Source organism: Panulirus ornatus, chromosome 37, assembly GCF_036320965.1.
Source record: "Panulirus ornatus isolate Po-2019 chromosome 37, ASM3632096v1, whole genome shotgun sequence".
Lineage (NCBI taxonomy): Eukaryota > Metazoa > Arthropoda > Malacostraca > Decapoda > Palinuridae > Panulirus > Panulirus ornatus.
Window position 1 is genome coordinate 29,426,402 of NC_092260.1, and position 15,555 is coordinate 29,441,956.

A 15,555-nucleotide genomic window follows, 5' to 3' on the forward strand; every position below is an offset into this window, starting at 1 on the left:
AAACAATCACTGCCTATTTACCATAAATACTGAACACCTACACAATGAAACAAAGATCTCAACAAAATTCCACTCCTATATATGTGAATAATATTTTCTTTTCTTTTTTTCATACTATTCGCTATTTCCCGCATTAGCGAGGTAGCGTTAAGAACAGAGGACTGGGCCTTTGAGGGAACATCCTCACTTGCCCCCTTCTCTCTTCCTTTTTTTGGGAAAATGAAAAACGAGAGGGGAGAATTTCCAGCCCCCCGCTCCCTTCCCTTTTAGTCGCCTTCTACGACACGCAGGGAATACGTGGGAAGAATTCTATCTCCCCTATCCCCAGGAATATACCTAATAGTATACTGTGTATGATAGTCAGCTTTTATTATACACCCACTATTTACGTGTGCTCTTGGCTTAACCCATTCAGCTTTCAAGATGGGAGTTGAAGTACTAGTGCAGTTGTTGATCACATCAGCATCCTTCACTGCCTCCTGGACAGTAGCTGCTACTTCTGCTGGTATTCCCTCTGACTGAAGAGTTGCACATAATGCCTTAGCTGCTTCTGGTCTCCGTGCCCAAAGCATTATCTATTTATGACAAAATAAAATCTTTACATTAAATAATGATACTTTGGTGAATGAGCTAAAAGGGTAAGTAATGGAAAAATGCACATACCTTTCACTTTAGTGCACATGCACTGTCCACACCATTCCTTGAAGTAGTCCTTATCACCTCAATATCTAAATTCATCATACATACACTTTCCCTTACTGACATCAGGATATTAAAAGCAGAGCTTGCCCAAACATTTCAGTTCATTTCAATTATATATGTAAAATTTTCTTTACTTAGAGCATTTATCACTCTTCCAGTGATGTTTTTCTTTGAGTTACGAAATGTCTGAAGCTCAGTCTAGACCCATCAAAGAGATCAGAACAGTATATACATTCTGAAAACAATACAAACACTACCTGGTTACAAGGAAGAGAGACTATAAATCTTTTACATGTAGAGATCTTGTACCTATATAGTAAAAGAGTAACACTCAACAGAAATGAGAAAAATATATAAGAAGTGGTAAAAGAACTGATAAAAAGAAGAACACTTCAGATATTTGATACAAAAAGTTTGACCCCCCCTCCAAACATAAAGGTAAATTACACACTAAAGATTTCTGTCAACTCAGTTCTTACTTGTTTCATGTAACAAAATTGAGTACAAGCTTTAGTGGAACATGAAAATAGGCAATGTTGGAAATAAAATGACCTAGTATCCTCAATTTTTTTTCCATTATACTTAACCGCCGTCTCCTGCGTTAGTGAGGTAGCACTAGGAAAAAGAAGAGGAATGGCCCAAGCCACCCACATACACATGTATATACAGAGACGCCCACATGCGCACATATACATACATATACATTTCAAGGTATACATATATATATACACACACAGACATATATACACATGTACATACCCACACTTGCTGCCTTCATCCATTCCTGTCACCACCCCACCACACACGAAATAGCATCCCCCCTCCAGTGAGGTAGCGCCAGGAACATACAAAAAGGCCACATTCGTTCACACTCAGTCTTTAGATGTCATGTGTAATGCACCGAAACCACAGCTCCCTTTCCAAATCCATGCCCCACAGACCTTTCCATGGTTTACCCCAGACGCTTCACATGCCCTGGTTCAGTCCAATGACAGCACATCGACCCCGGTATACCACATCATTCCAATTCGCTCAATTCCTTGCACGCCTTTCACCCTCCTGTATGTTCAGGCCCTGATCACTCAAAGTCTTTTTCATTCCATCCTTCCACCTCCAATTTGGTCTCCTGCTCCTCCTTCTTCCCTTCACCTGTGACACATATATCCTCTTTGTCAATCTTTCCTCACTCATTCTCTCCATGTGTCCAAACCATTTCAACACATCCTTTTCTGCCCTCTCAACCACACTCTTTATTCCCACACATCTCTCTTACCCTTTCATCACTTACTCAATCAAACTACCTCACACCACATATTGTCCTCAAACATTTCATTTACAACACATCCATCCTCCTCTGCACAACCCTATCAACAGCCCATGCCTTGCAACCATATAATACTGTTGGAACCACTATTCCTTCAAACATACCTATTTTTGTTCTCAGAGATAACGTTCTCACCTTTCACACATTCTTCAACGCTCCCAGAACCTTCGCTCCCTCCCCCACCCTGTGACACTTCCACTTCCATGGTTCCATCTGCTGCTAAGTCCACTCCCAGATATCTAAAACACTTCAATTCCTCCTTTTTTCTCCATTCAGACTTACTTCCCAATTAACTTGTCCCTCAACCCTACTGAACCTACTTACCTTATTCTTATTCACATTTACTCTCAACTTTCTTCTTTCACACACCTTACCAAACTCAGTCACCAACTTCTGAAAGGTTCTCACCCAGATCAGCCACCAGCGCTGCACCATCAGTGAACAACAATTGACTCACTTCCCAAGCCCTCTCATCCACCACAGACTGTATACTTGCCCTTCTCTCCAAAACTCTTGCATTCACCTCCCTGACCACCACATCCATAAACAAATTAAACAACCATGTAGACAATGGTATAGCTGGATAATTTAAATTTTAGCACCAATGCTGTAAGCATTTACTTCAACCACCCAAGATTCTATTTTACCTGTTACATAACACAATCATTTATAACACTCCATAACCTGGTGTATATCAAATGATTTGGAGGGATAATTAAAATTACCTGAGATAATTTTATCTTCAGTCCCTGAATCACTCATGCCATTTCCACTAGATGAAAGTTCTGTATCAAGTGTATGCTTTGAAAAGCATGTGTGAGAAATAATATAAATAAAGGGATTTGTATAAGGCATTTATGAATCTGCAGAAAGTATATGACAGGGTTGATTGAGATGCTCTGTGAAAAATCTTACAAATATACAGTGTGATAGGAAAGCTATTAGAATAAGTGAGGAGTTTTAAATCAAGAAAGTAAGGCATGTGTGCAAGCAGGGAGAGAAGAGGGTGAATGTTTCCAAAGGTGGATCAGCAGCAGGGATGTCTGATGTCGTCATGTCTGTTTAAGGCTGGGGAGGTGAATGCAAGGGTCTTGGAGAGATGAGCAGGTATGCACTTTTTTTTTTTTTTTTTTTTTGGGGGGGGGGGGGGGGGGGAAGTGAGTGGCTTGTAGTTTGCAGATGATATGGTGCTGGTGGAAGATTTGAGTGAGAAACTGCAAAAGCTGATGTCTGAGTTTGGAGGACTGTGAAATGAAAATGTAGAGTAAATGTGAAAAGAGGAGTATGTAAAAGGGAGCTGGAAAGGGTGTACTGAAATGATGTGGACATACAGAGAGGAGGAGTGAGAGGAAAGGATGACTAAGGGTGTACATGTCAGAAATAGAAGGAATAAGGAAAAGGGAGAAACTAGAGAAGTGATGGAAGAATGGACTGAAAGCTATTTTGAAGGCTCGCAGCCTGAACATGTAGGAAGGTGAAAGGCTTGCAAGAGACAGAGCATACTGGAATGACGTGAAATACAGGGGAAGGCATGCTGTTGGCGAGCTGAACCTGGGTTAATGAAGCAGTTTGGGGAAACCATCAAAATGTTAACGGGGCATTGTTGTGGATTGGTGGTTCTAGTTTCAGTGCATTATGCACGATGGCTCATGAGTGGATGTGAGCAAATGAAGCCATTTCTTCATCTATTCCTGGTGCTAGCTCACTCACATGTGAAATCGCAAACTTTTAAAAACTTGTCTTTGTACGTGTTACATTTTGAGTATCAATATTATCTGTAAAGGTAACTTATTATTATCTTAACAAATATGTGATGAGTCACAGTATGATCATTAAGCCCCCTACTTCATTGTCTTTATCTGTCTCACCTTTTTCGGCTTGAGGATGTGGGTCATAACACGGGCATGGGAGCGACCTTGTGCCCCTGCACCTAAAACTGCAACTATGGTGCCATCATGTCCATCTTTTGGGACTAGATAAGTGTGATGCATTAATTAAGATGTTCATAAACTGAAAAGAATGTTTCAGTAAATTTATGAATAAATTCCAGCAAGATGAATATGGAGATACAGTAAAATCAAAGGAGATACAGTAAAATCAAAAAAAGAAAAGACCAATTTTACCATCTCTCCCCCGAAGGATTTCCAAGGTTGCAACTGCAGAGGCTGCGGCAGTCCTTAACTCTGTGAGAGCCTCACCCTGAAGAATCTGCAGCACAATAAACAAAAGATCAGAAAGCAGGAATAAATACTGCAATAATATGAGACGGAATGCTGTATATAAAGGAGAAAATATGGGACAGTAAGCAAACAGTTAGTGAAGTACTGCTTGAAGAGTTATCCCTGGGGTATAGAGAAGAAACACTACTCACTTTTCGTGTGTGTTCTAGGAGGAGACTAAGTGGGAGGGAAGCTAGGAAATGGATATCCTTGCATCCTGTATTATCACTTTCTAAATCTAAAAAAGAAAAAAAAAGAGCCAAAAAACTTTCCTGAAAGACTTGGTTGTCTGTCTGTAATTATCCTGCACAGACAAATGAGTAAAACAAAAATATTTGAGATGCTACAGAAAATCAAGCAATATTAGCAATGAAAACATTTGTTATTCCATACTTTCTAAAAAAAAGAAAAAAAAGAGCATTATCAAGCCACTGAAATCTTATTCATTGCATTTTTATTGATATATTCATTAATCCACTTTGGTGAAACAAGTTAGGTTCAGTTTTGGATGTGGGTAAATATGCCTTTTTTCCCCTAAATGTTTGCAGATCAGGAAGAATTAGATAGTACTTTTCTTGACAACAGTAATGGAAATGGTGGCAGCTATATCATCATCTCTTAAAGTATTGTGTTAAAGTCCCTGATAGAATTATTATTTCCATAAACACCTTTGCCATTCTCCTCTATTCTTTTATTTTGTTCCTACTCATATTTCTCTCCTCCTTTTAAAGGGTTATGATAAAAAGATTTGTTAACTGTCACACCGTTCTTACACATTACCTCTTTACTGGTCATGAAGGAAATCCTTGCCACATCTTCGAATTGCAGTGGGATTTATTTCATGAATATGGACAATTATTGTATTTGATAACATAAAGACTAACACTTTCAGTGTAAACCATTCCATCTGAGTTATCTATAAATTTTTACAACAAAAACTGAAGCTGCCACTTTGAGTTAGGAATGCTCACACAACCAAATCCAAGAGAAACTATACTATAATCTTGTTCATTTCAAATACAGTCACTGGCAGAAGTCTTGGGTAAAATGTGAGAATGATAATCATAATTAATATTTGGATATGACTGGAAGTGGTAATGTGCCATCTCCTCTTTGTCTACTAGATATGGGTGAAAACTACCAGTTTTCACTCCTTTCTATTTTTTTTCCTGTCTTACCCCTGTGATAGCTCTTGTGATGGATCTAAAGGAAATCCTTACTGCTCCTTCTGTATAGTAAGAAGTCACAGATAGACAAACTGATGAATACTGTCTACTCATGTAGTCTTCCACTGGATGACCAGTAGAGCACCAATATAAGCCAAATGCAAAAGTAGTTGCAGCACTGACCGCTGTAGTACAGCCAGTGGTACTGTCCATTAGCTGAACAATGGCACTGGTGATGCAAAGCCCGAGTTGTGCGTTCTGGATGGAAGTAAGAGTCTTGACTGCCATTGCTCCTTCCTTTTTCACAAGCCCTGGCATGACTATCATCACCCTGTGCATAAGACTGGCAGTGTACACAACAAATAATGAGTATGAAATAGCATACATAAGATTTCTTGTGGTGTACCCTCTGTGACTTGCCTTCTTCTGCTGGTTATCTAATCTTAACTAGGTGTAAAAAATATGGCTTCTTGATCAGAATACCTTAATGCCTGTATAGAAAGCAAACTAGTAGCCTACAGTGATCCAATGAAGTGTTCTCTTAGGAAGGTTAAGAGTTTGTCCATATTCCCTCCTTTGACCTCATTTCACAGCAACACAAATGACATTCAATTTACGGAAAAATGTTTTTTGTGATGCACCAAGCTTGTCTCATGTATTTTTTTCCCTAAGTTTTATGAAATAAATGAGCTATATTTTGGGTAAATATTCAAGCATTTCATCCATTGAAAATATTACAAAAAGCAAGTTCTGATGAATGAAAATCTGTATCTCTTTGGGGCAGTATCCCACAAGTTTGGAGAGGATATGCAAGATCCTAAATGGTTCAAAAATTTTAACCCATTGCCTTCTGATACGGTAAATCCTTCTCACCCCTCAATAATCACCTATTTTACAGTTATGACATACAGCTTGATCTGGGCTCATTACCATACTAATGAGTTACTTTCCATTGGCCCCTGCTCTGACTACCCCATATTTCTCAGAACACTAATGTCACCCTGATAGTCATTATTGTTAGTTTAAAAAAGAGTGTTTTGAAAGAAAGGGGAAGGTAGGGCAAGAGACAGCAACCTGGAGTTTTGCTTGCAGGAAGCCATCCAGGAAGTTTTTCATTCTCCAAACTCACCTCTCTCTCCAGAGTCAGAGTGACCCATGAGTTTTGAGAGAAAAGCCACTTCAGCACTTCAATGTGTGTGTGTGTAAAAAAAAAAACTTCTAAGTCGAGAGGACAATATGACAAGATTAGTTAACTTAGACGCTGATCCTCTAGCACATTAGTGATCCTCCTCTAAGGTGGCTAGCTCAGTAACATGCAAGGTTGATCCTTAACAATCATGGTAAGGTATTATTTAAGAAAATTCCTCCAGGGAAAGGTTCCTCAGAAAGGGCAGAGTGGAAGTCACCTTACTGACATCATGAGCTTTAGCATACAGATCAGTTTGTGCCACCAAAACAAATCTTCTAATATACAAGAAAATTATCCTTACTGAGAAGATTTTCATGCTTACTGGACACACAAAATGAGTACTCCGATTTCTGGTGATTTCAAGTAATTGTCTCAGAAATTTAACTATACATTAGGCATGATATTCTTCAGCAGAAACCTTCCAGTAAACAATTAAAATAAGAGTACCAGTATACTGAAACTAACTTATCTAATTCTTTGCCCAAGACACGTCACTGAAAGGGCTAAAGGTTCTAAGTGCATTGAGGAATATGAGGAAAGAGAGACCATTGTCTTTAAGGGTAAAAATGGGTATGTATGATACTATAGTAGTCCCATCATTCCTTGCTAGAGGTTCAGCTGTTTCAGTACAGCAGGGAGCCTTGGTCTCCCTCTGCTTCATGACACAGCAATGGTTGAGGTGTGGACTGCCATAGAAGTGGGTCAAATGATGCCAGCCCAAATACCTTGACTTGAGGGATGATCTTCATTCATAAGTAGCTCCCATTTATTCTTAATCATGTGAAAAAACAGTCTCTCTGAATCAGAAAAATTTCTTTCTCCTCACAGATCAAGTTATGGTAGCCTCTCATCTACTGGAATGCCAGTCATGTTTAATTAGGCAGAACTAAATCACTGGAAGTTTCACTTACTGACTTGACCCCAAGTTGTACAACACTATGGCTTGAATTAATCTAATTACACTGGGACAACATTATTCTAGTCCCTGCCTCTATAAGGGGCCCATACACTAAAAAATTTCTGGAAGAACATGAAAAAGAACCCATCCAGGCTCAAAAATGAAGCTGACAAGGAAGGGGGTTAAGAATAGAAGTATCATCATTCACGAATGACAATTGTAACAATTTCAGTGTATATCAAAATAATAGCAGTGCAAAATTCTATAAGAAAAGGAAAAAGAGTTCACTGTACATATTTGCACCATGTCCTAAACAAATCAGAGAAGGAAACTGGTTACCTATCCATGGTAAGAATGCTTGTAGCATCCAGGGATCCACAGAATCATGAGGGAACCAGCATGGACAATTGGCAGTGAGGCAGCCAGCAAGTTCATAATGTCACTGTCAATTGGAGGTAACTGACTGTAACTGATTAGCATAAAAAGGCTGGCCTGAAACGGGCTGTATGCTGTAACTGTCAAGCAGTTGGTTAGTGAGACGAGAAAGGCATCTCCCTTGCCAGATGGCATGGAGGTTAGAGGTTTGCAACCACTTGGGATCTCATAAATTCCCTTACAGTTCATGGGACAAACTAACCCTGGAGAAATAAATGCCTTTATCAATCTGAAATGTGAGTAGAATATTGAAGTTTTTATTGAGATGGAAAGAATCATAACCATATTTAAGATGACAGTGTATTACCTTGTTGATACAAAACATTTTCAATGTTCAGGCAAATTAAGAAATAATGACAATAACATTATCAAATACAGTATTGTACATACTTCTGCCAAAATGAATTAGCTAAATCTGCAAACTAAACAGAAAAAAGAATAAAGAAATAAATACCCCTGATTTTGAGGAGCCTCGATTGTGGTGCGAAGAGGCTGCACAGCCCCATGCGGATGGTTAGGGCCTTGGGTGTAGGCTACTAATGCACTGCGTATAGCAGGCAGCAGTCGATCCCAAGTCAACACACGAAATACATCCTCATTGCTTATCCATTTTATGGGCCCAGAGGTGGAATGTATGCTTTTGGGAGCTTCTGTAACACTCATTGCCAGCTAGTCTGTTGTATGAAAATATGCATTGTGATAATTTGCTGTACGGAGAGATGCATTGTGATAATTCATTATAATGTATGGGTTATTTAAGATATTAAAAGTGTGCCCTAGTTTCATTATGCCTATACTTTGGAAATATCAGTGAAGTAAATTAGTTAAAGGTAAATTTTAGCAATAAAAGTAATTCAAAATTCATCAAAGTTGATAGTATAAGTAAATACAAATAAGTAGTATAAATAAATAATATACTTTTTGTAAATGATGCCAGGATGTACAGGAAAATAAAGACACACATGGAAAGTTTGCAAACGGGTACTATCAAACACAGAGCATGAAATAACAAGTGAATCTTACACTTCAAATGAACTTACACATTAGAAGGGAATAATGTGTATATAAGCACAGAAAAGGGAAGCAGTGCTGGTATGTATGTCAACTTTACCATAAAGCCTATCCTTCATGCTGCTATGGCTGCAGCATTAACATGCCATTAAAGAACAAAGAGTACTCATCCATTTGTGAAAAAAAATCAACAGCCTTACTAAAGGTTTGTTCGCTTAATGTAACATATAGTGCAAGCCTGGTTTCTCTCAAAGCGAAACTGATGGGCCAATCATTGTTTACAGAAGGGCATTAAAATAAGTTTAGCACAGGCTCACTACGTGTACAAAGATTTGCAAAGCTTCGGTTCAAAAAATATTGGAATGCAGTGTCAAGTAAGACATGATCCACATTTACACATTTCTAAATGGTTGACAGTGTACTTTACTCAGTTCTTTCCCTCTCCAACCAACAAAGAAAAAAGGACAGAAAATCTATTAAACTCATCAACATAGGCCATAAAACCAAGAAAATAAAGACCTCTGTCCTGAAACATAATGCTGAATAGGATAGCTGATAATTCTGAACAATTATGGTAGGTACACAGACCTCATGACCGGCCTTGGCCTTTGAGGGGTCCCTAAGCCGAGTCTCTCATTGGGGTCCCAGCACCCTTAAAACTATCTCCTAAATCACGAGCTCTAATGGGGCTTGAGGGAATGCCCCAAGGAAAAAAATTTAATTTATGGTATTAGGTACAGCATCTCCTGCTTTCTGAAACCTGCCATATATGTCAGAATCCCCCCCCCCCCCCCTCGCCGCCGGGACACTAAAGTATGAGAGTATAGAAACAGTCGACCCTAAACATGGTGAGGCATAGATGTTGCTTAACTGGGTGCCTATCTACTTGAACAAAGAAGTAAACACCTCTTACATGAAGGAATGCCACAGTGTTACCCATTGGTTTCTTAAATAATCTTGTTCATGTTCACATATGTAACAAATGATTCTCTAGTGATCTGGCCAAAGGATGTGGTGTTCATCACACACCTTATTCGTTCCTGGGGTTTGACGTTAAATGTATCCGAGCCTTTAGTACCATCACATATAACATGTTAGCCAAAAATGACCCATTTCATCTTCCTCTACATTAAAGAACATTATACATATTCCTGCTCTTCCTAGAAGTATTACGAAAAAAAAAATCAACCAAACTCAACGTCAAATACAGTTCCTGTCTCATTATCCAAGTCTTCGATGAGAAGTTTATCAATATGCTATGCAAACATACATATATATCATCTTTACCTCTTAAGTGATGTAATATGTAGTGGCAACTTTTCCAGTGAATGTGATGAGTCCAAGAAGCAATGTTAATCTGTTCACAGTATAGTTATATATCGGCGTTTCATAAGGTACTCTGGTATAATAGCCCAGAAGTCGAGAATCAAGCGAAACACCTGAAACATTTTATTACTTGAGGAAGATCGGAGAAAAACTGATAGTACGAATATTACTTTAATTTCTACAACTACGCAGGCGTCCATTTCCTATTATTTACACAATATGGATTACATTAACTTCATTACATTAATTTCAGAAAGTCGACAACTTCTTATCACGACTAATCAACTCATGATGACTAGTGGAAGATAAGAACGTTCGTAAGTTTGTGTTGTCGGCGGACATTTTTAAAATTCCTTATGGGAGTAAACATTAATGAACTACATGGAATTAAAAATATTTACTCAGCAGATATATTAATACTTCAAAATCAAACACTGTATTCAGCAGTATTTCTGAACCACACAGTTGTATTACTTCAAATGTGGCGAAATTTCAAACTGATCTGTTCGTTAAAGAATTTGGTTTTCCAAACTTCTCTATGGTACTCCACTTCACACACACACACACACACACACACACACACACACATATATATATATATATATATATATATATATATATATATATATATATATATATATATATATATATATATATTTATTTTATTTATTTTGCTTTGTCGCCGTCTCCCGCGTTAGCGAGGTAGCGCAAGGAAACAGACGAAAGAAATGGCTCAACCCACCCCCTTACACATGTATATACATACACGTCCACACACGCAAATATACATACCTATACCTCTCAATGTACATGTACACATATATATACACACACAGACGTATACATATACACACATGTACATAATTCATACTGTCTGCCCTTATTTATTCCCATCGCCACCTCCCCACACATGGAATAACATCCCCCTCCCCCCTCATGTGTGCGAGGTAGCGCTAGGCAAAGACAACAAAGGTGGATAGGGCAGAAGAATACTTACCACGTATTCCCTAAGTGTAGTAGAAGGCGACTAAAAGGGGTGGGAGCGAGGGGCTAGAAATCCTCCCGTCTCGTTTTTAATTTTCCAAAAGAATGAACAGAAAGGGGGCCAAGTGAGGATATTCTCCCAAAGCCTCAGTCCTCTGTTCTTAACGCTACCTCGCTGACGCGGGAAAACAAAACATTATATATATATATATATATATATATATATATATATATATATATATATATATATATATATATATATATATATATATATATTATCCCTGGGGATAGGGGATTAAGAATACTTCCCACGTATTCCCTGCGTGTCGTAGAAGGCGACTAAAAGGGGAGGGAGCGGGGGGCTGGAAATCCTCCCCTCTCGTTTTTTTTTTTAATTTTCCAAAAGAAGGAACAGAGGGGGCCAGGTGAGGATATTCCAAAAAAGGCCCAGTCCTCTGTTCTTAACGCTACCTCGCTAACGCGGGAAATGGCGAATAGTTTGAAAAAAAAAAAAAATATATATATATATATATTTTTTTTTTTTTTTTTTTTTTTATACTTTGTCGCTGTCTCCCGCGTTTGCGAGGTAGCGCAAGGAAACAGACGAAAGAAATGGCCCAACCCCCCCCCCCCCCCATACACATGTACATACACACATCCACACACGCAAATATACATACCTACACAGCTTTCCATGGTTTACCCAAGACGCTTCACATGCCTTGATTCAATCCACTGACAGCACGTCAACCCCTGTATACCACATCGCTCCAATTCACTCTATTCCTTGCCCTCCTTTCACCCTCCTGCATGTTCAGGCCCCGATCACACAAAATCTTTTTCACTCCATCTTTCCACCTCCAATTTGGTCTCCCTCTTCTCCTCGTTCCCTCCACCTCCGACACATATATCCTCTTGGTCAATCTTTCCTCACTCATTCTCTCCATGTGCCCAAACCATTTCAAAACACCCTCTTCTGCTCTCTCAACCACGCTCTTTTTATTTCCACACATCTCTCTTACCCTTACGTTACTTACTCGATCAAACCACCTCACACCACACATTGTCCTCAAACATCTCATTTCCAGCACATCCATCCTCCTGCGCACAACTCTATCCATAGCCCACGCCTCGCAACCATACAGCATTGTTGGAACCACTATTCCTTCAAACATACCCATTTTTGCTTTCCGAGATAATGTTCTCGACTTCCACACATTTTTCAAGGCTCCCAAAATTTTCGCCCCCTCCCCCACCCTATGATCCACTTCCGCTTCCATGGTTCCATCCGCTGACAGATCCACTCCCAGATATCTAAAACACTTCACTTCCTCCAGTTTTTCTCCATTCAAACTCACCTCCCAATTGACTTGACCCTCAACCCTACTGTACCTAATAACCTTGCTCTTATTCACATTTACTCTTAACTTTCTTCTTCCACACACTTTACCAAACTCAGTCACCAGCTTCTGCAGTTTCTCACATGAATCAGCCACCAGCGCTGTATCATCAGCGAACAACAACTGACTCACTTCCCAAGCTCTCTCATCCCCAACAGACTTCATACTTGCCCCTCTTTCCAGGACTCTTGCATTTACCTCCATAACAACCCCATCCATAAACAAATTAAACAACCATGGAGACATCACACACCCCTGCCGCAAACCTACATTCACTGAGAACCAATCACTTTCCTCTCTTCCTACACGTACACATGCCTTACATCCTCGATAAAAACTTTTCACTGCTTCTAACAACTTGCCTCCCACACCATATATATATATATATATATATATATATATATATATATATATATATATATATATATATATATATATATATATATATATATATATATATATATATATATTTCATTATACTTTTGTCGCTGTCTTCCGCGTTAGCGAGGTAGCGCAAATAAGCAGATGAAAGAATGGCCCAACCCACCTACATATATATATATATATATATATATATATATATATATATATATATATATATATATATATATATATATATATATATGGTTTCAGAAGTGGTAGAGGATGTGTGGATCAGGTGTTTGCTTTGAAGAATGTATGTGAGAAATACTTAGAAAAGCAAATGGATTTGTATGTAGCATTTATGGATCTAGAGAAGGCATATGATAGAGTTGATAGAGATGCTCTGTGGAAGGTATTAAGAATATATGGTGTGGGAGGAAAGTTGTTAGAAGCAGTGAAAAGTTTTTATCGAGGATGTAAGGCATGTGTATGTGTAGGAAGAGAGGAGAGTGATTGGTTCTCAGTGAATGTAGGTTTGCGGCAGGGGTGTGTGATGTCTCCATGGTTGTTAAATTTGTTTATGGATGGGGTTGTTAGGGAGGTAAATGCAAGAGTTTTGGAAAGAGGGGCAAGTATGAAGTCTGTTGGGGATGAGAGAGCTTGGGAAGTGAGTCAGTTGTTGTTCGCTGATGATACAGCGCTGGTGGCTGATTCATGTGAGAAACTGCAGAAGCTGGTGACTGAGTTTGGTAAAGTGTGTGGAAGAAGAAAGTTAAAAGTAAATGTGAATAAGAGCAAGGTTATTAGGTACAGTAGGGTTGAGGGTCAAGTCAATTGGGAGGTGAGTTTGAATGGAGAAAAACTGAAGGAAGTGAAGTGTTTTAGATATCTGGGAGTGGATCTGGCAGCGGATAGAAACATGGAAGCGGAAGTGGATCATAGGGTGGGGGAGGGGGCGAAAATTCTGGGGGCCTTGAAGAATGTGTGGAAGTCGAGAACATTATCTCGGAAAGCAAAAATGGGTATGTTTGAAGGAATAGTGGTTCCAACAATGTTGTATGGTTGCGAGGCGTGGGCTATAGATAGAGTTGTGCGCAGGAGGATGGATGTGCTGGAAATGAGATGTTTGAAGACAATGTGTGGTGTGAGGTGGTTTGATCGAGTGAGTAACGTAAGGGTAAGAGAGATGTGTGGAAATAAAAAGAGCGTGGTTGAGAGAGCAGAAGAGGGTGTTTTGAAGTGGTTTGGGCACATGGAGAGAATGAGTGAGGAAAGATTGACCAAGAGGATATATGTGTCGGAGGTGGAGGGAACGAGGAGAAGAGGGAGACCAAATTGGAGGTGGAAAGATGGAGTGAAAAAGATTTTGTGTGATCGGGGCCTGAACATGCAGGAGGGTGAAAGGAGGGCAAGGAATAGAGTGAATTGGAGCGATGTGGTATACCGGGGTTGACGTGCTGTCAGTGGATTGAATCAAGGCATGTGAAGCGTCTGGGGTAAACCATGGAAAGCTGTGTAGGTATGTATATTTGCGTGTGTGGACGTATGTATATACATGTGTATGGGGGGGGGGGGTGTTGGGCCATTTCTTTCGTCTGTTTCCTTGCGCTACCTCGCAAACGCGGGAGACAGCGACAAAGTATAATAAAGAATAAAAAAAAAATATATAAATATATATATATATATATATATATATATATATATATATATATATATTTTTTTTTTTTTTTTTTTTTCATACTATTCGCCATTTCCCGCGATAGCGAGGTAGCGTTATATATATATATATATATATATATATATATATATATATATATATATATATATATATATATATATATATATATATATATATATATATATATATATACCCACACAAGCATATATACATACCTATACATTCCAACGTATACATATATATATATACATAGACATATACATATATAAACATGCACATATTCATACTTGCTGCCTTCATCCATTCTGTCGCCACCCCGCCACATGTGAAATGGCACCCTCGGCCCTCCCCCCGCGCGGGCGCGAGCTAGCTCTAGGAAAAGACAACAAAAGCCACATTCGTTTACACTCAGTCTCTAGCTGTCATATGTAATGCATCGAAACCACAGCTCCCTTTCCACATATAGGAAGCCCCACAAAACTTTCCATGATTTACCCTAGACGCTTCACATGCCCTGGTTCAATCCGATGACAATACGTCGACCCCGGTATACCACATCCTTCCAGTTCACTCTATTCCTTGCACTTCTTTCATCTTCCTGTAACTTCGTGCCCCGATCGCTCAAAATCTTTTTCACTCCATCTTTCCACCTCCAATTTGGTCTCCCGCTTCTCCTCGTTCCCTTCACCTCTGACACATATATCCTCGTTGTCAATCTTTCCTCACTCATTCTCTCCGTATGACCAAGCCATTTCAATACACCTTCTTCTACTCTCTCAACCACACTCTTTTTATTACCAAACATCTTTCTTACTCTTTCATTACTTACTCGATCAAACCACCTCACACCACATATTGTC

General features: G+C 39.1%; 1 protein-coding gene across 5 annotated transcripts in view; it reads right to left on the reverse strand.

Annotated features, from left to right (window-relative positions):
• LOC139760673 (ketimine reductase mu-crystallin) overlaps nt 1-15,555 on the reverse strand; it is a 38,069-nt gene that overhangs the window by 15,404 nt on the left and 7,110 nt on the right. For 2 of the 5 annotated variants that reach the window (XM_071684195.1, XM_071684194.1), the window contains 5 exons: nt 8,388-8,607; nt 5,595-5,742; nt 4,150-4,234; nt 3,895-3,998; nt 252-575 (listed from right to left, as the gene is read on the reverse strand). In XM_071684195.1, coding sequence (XP_071540296.1) covers nt 267-575; nt 3,895-3,998; nt 4,150-4,234; nt 5,595-5,742; nt 8,388-8,596 — 855 coding nt within the window. In that variant the 5' untranslated portion in view covers nt 8,597-8,607 and the 3' untranslated portion in view covers nt 252-266. Of the gene's footprint in view, nt 1-251; nt 576-3,894; nt 3,999-4,149; nt 4,235-5,594; nt 5,743-8,387; nt 8,608-9,144; nt 9,255-9,857; nt 9,953-10,231; nt 10,552-15,555 lie in introns of those variants that run through there. The other 3 variants (XM_071684198.1, XM_071684196.1, XM_071684197.1) reach the window with 3 other exon arrangements.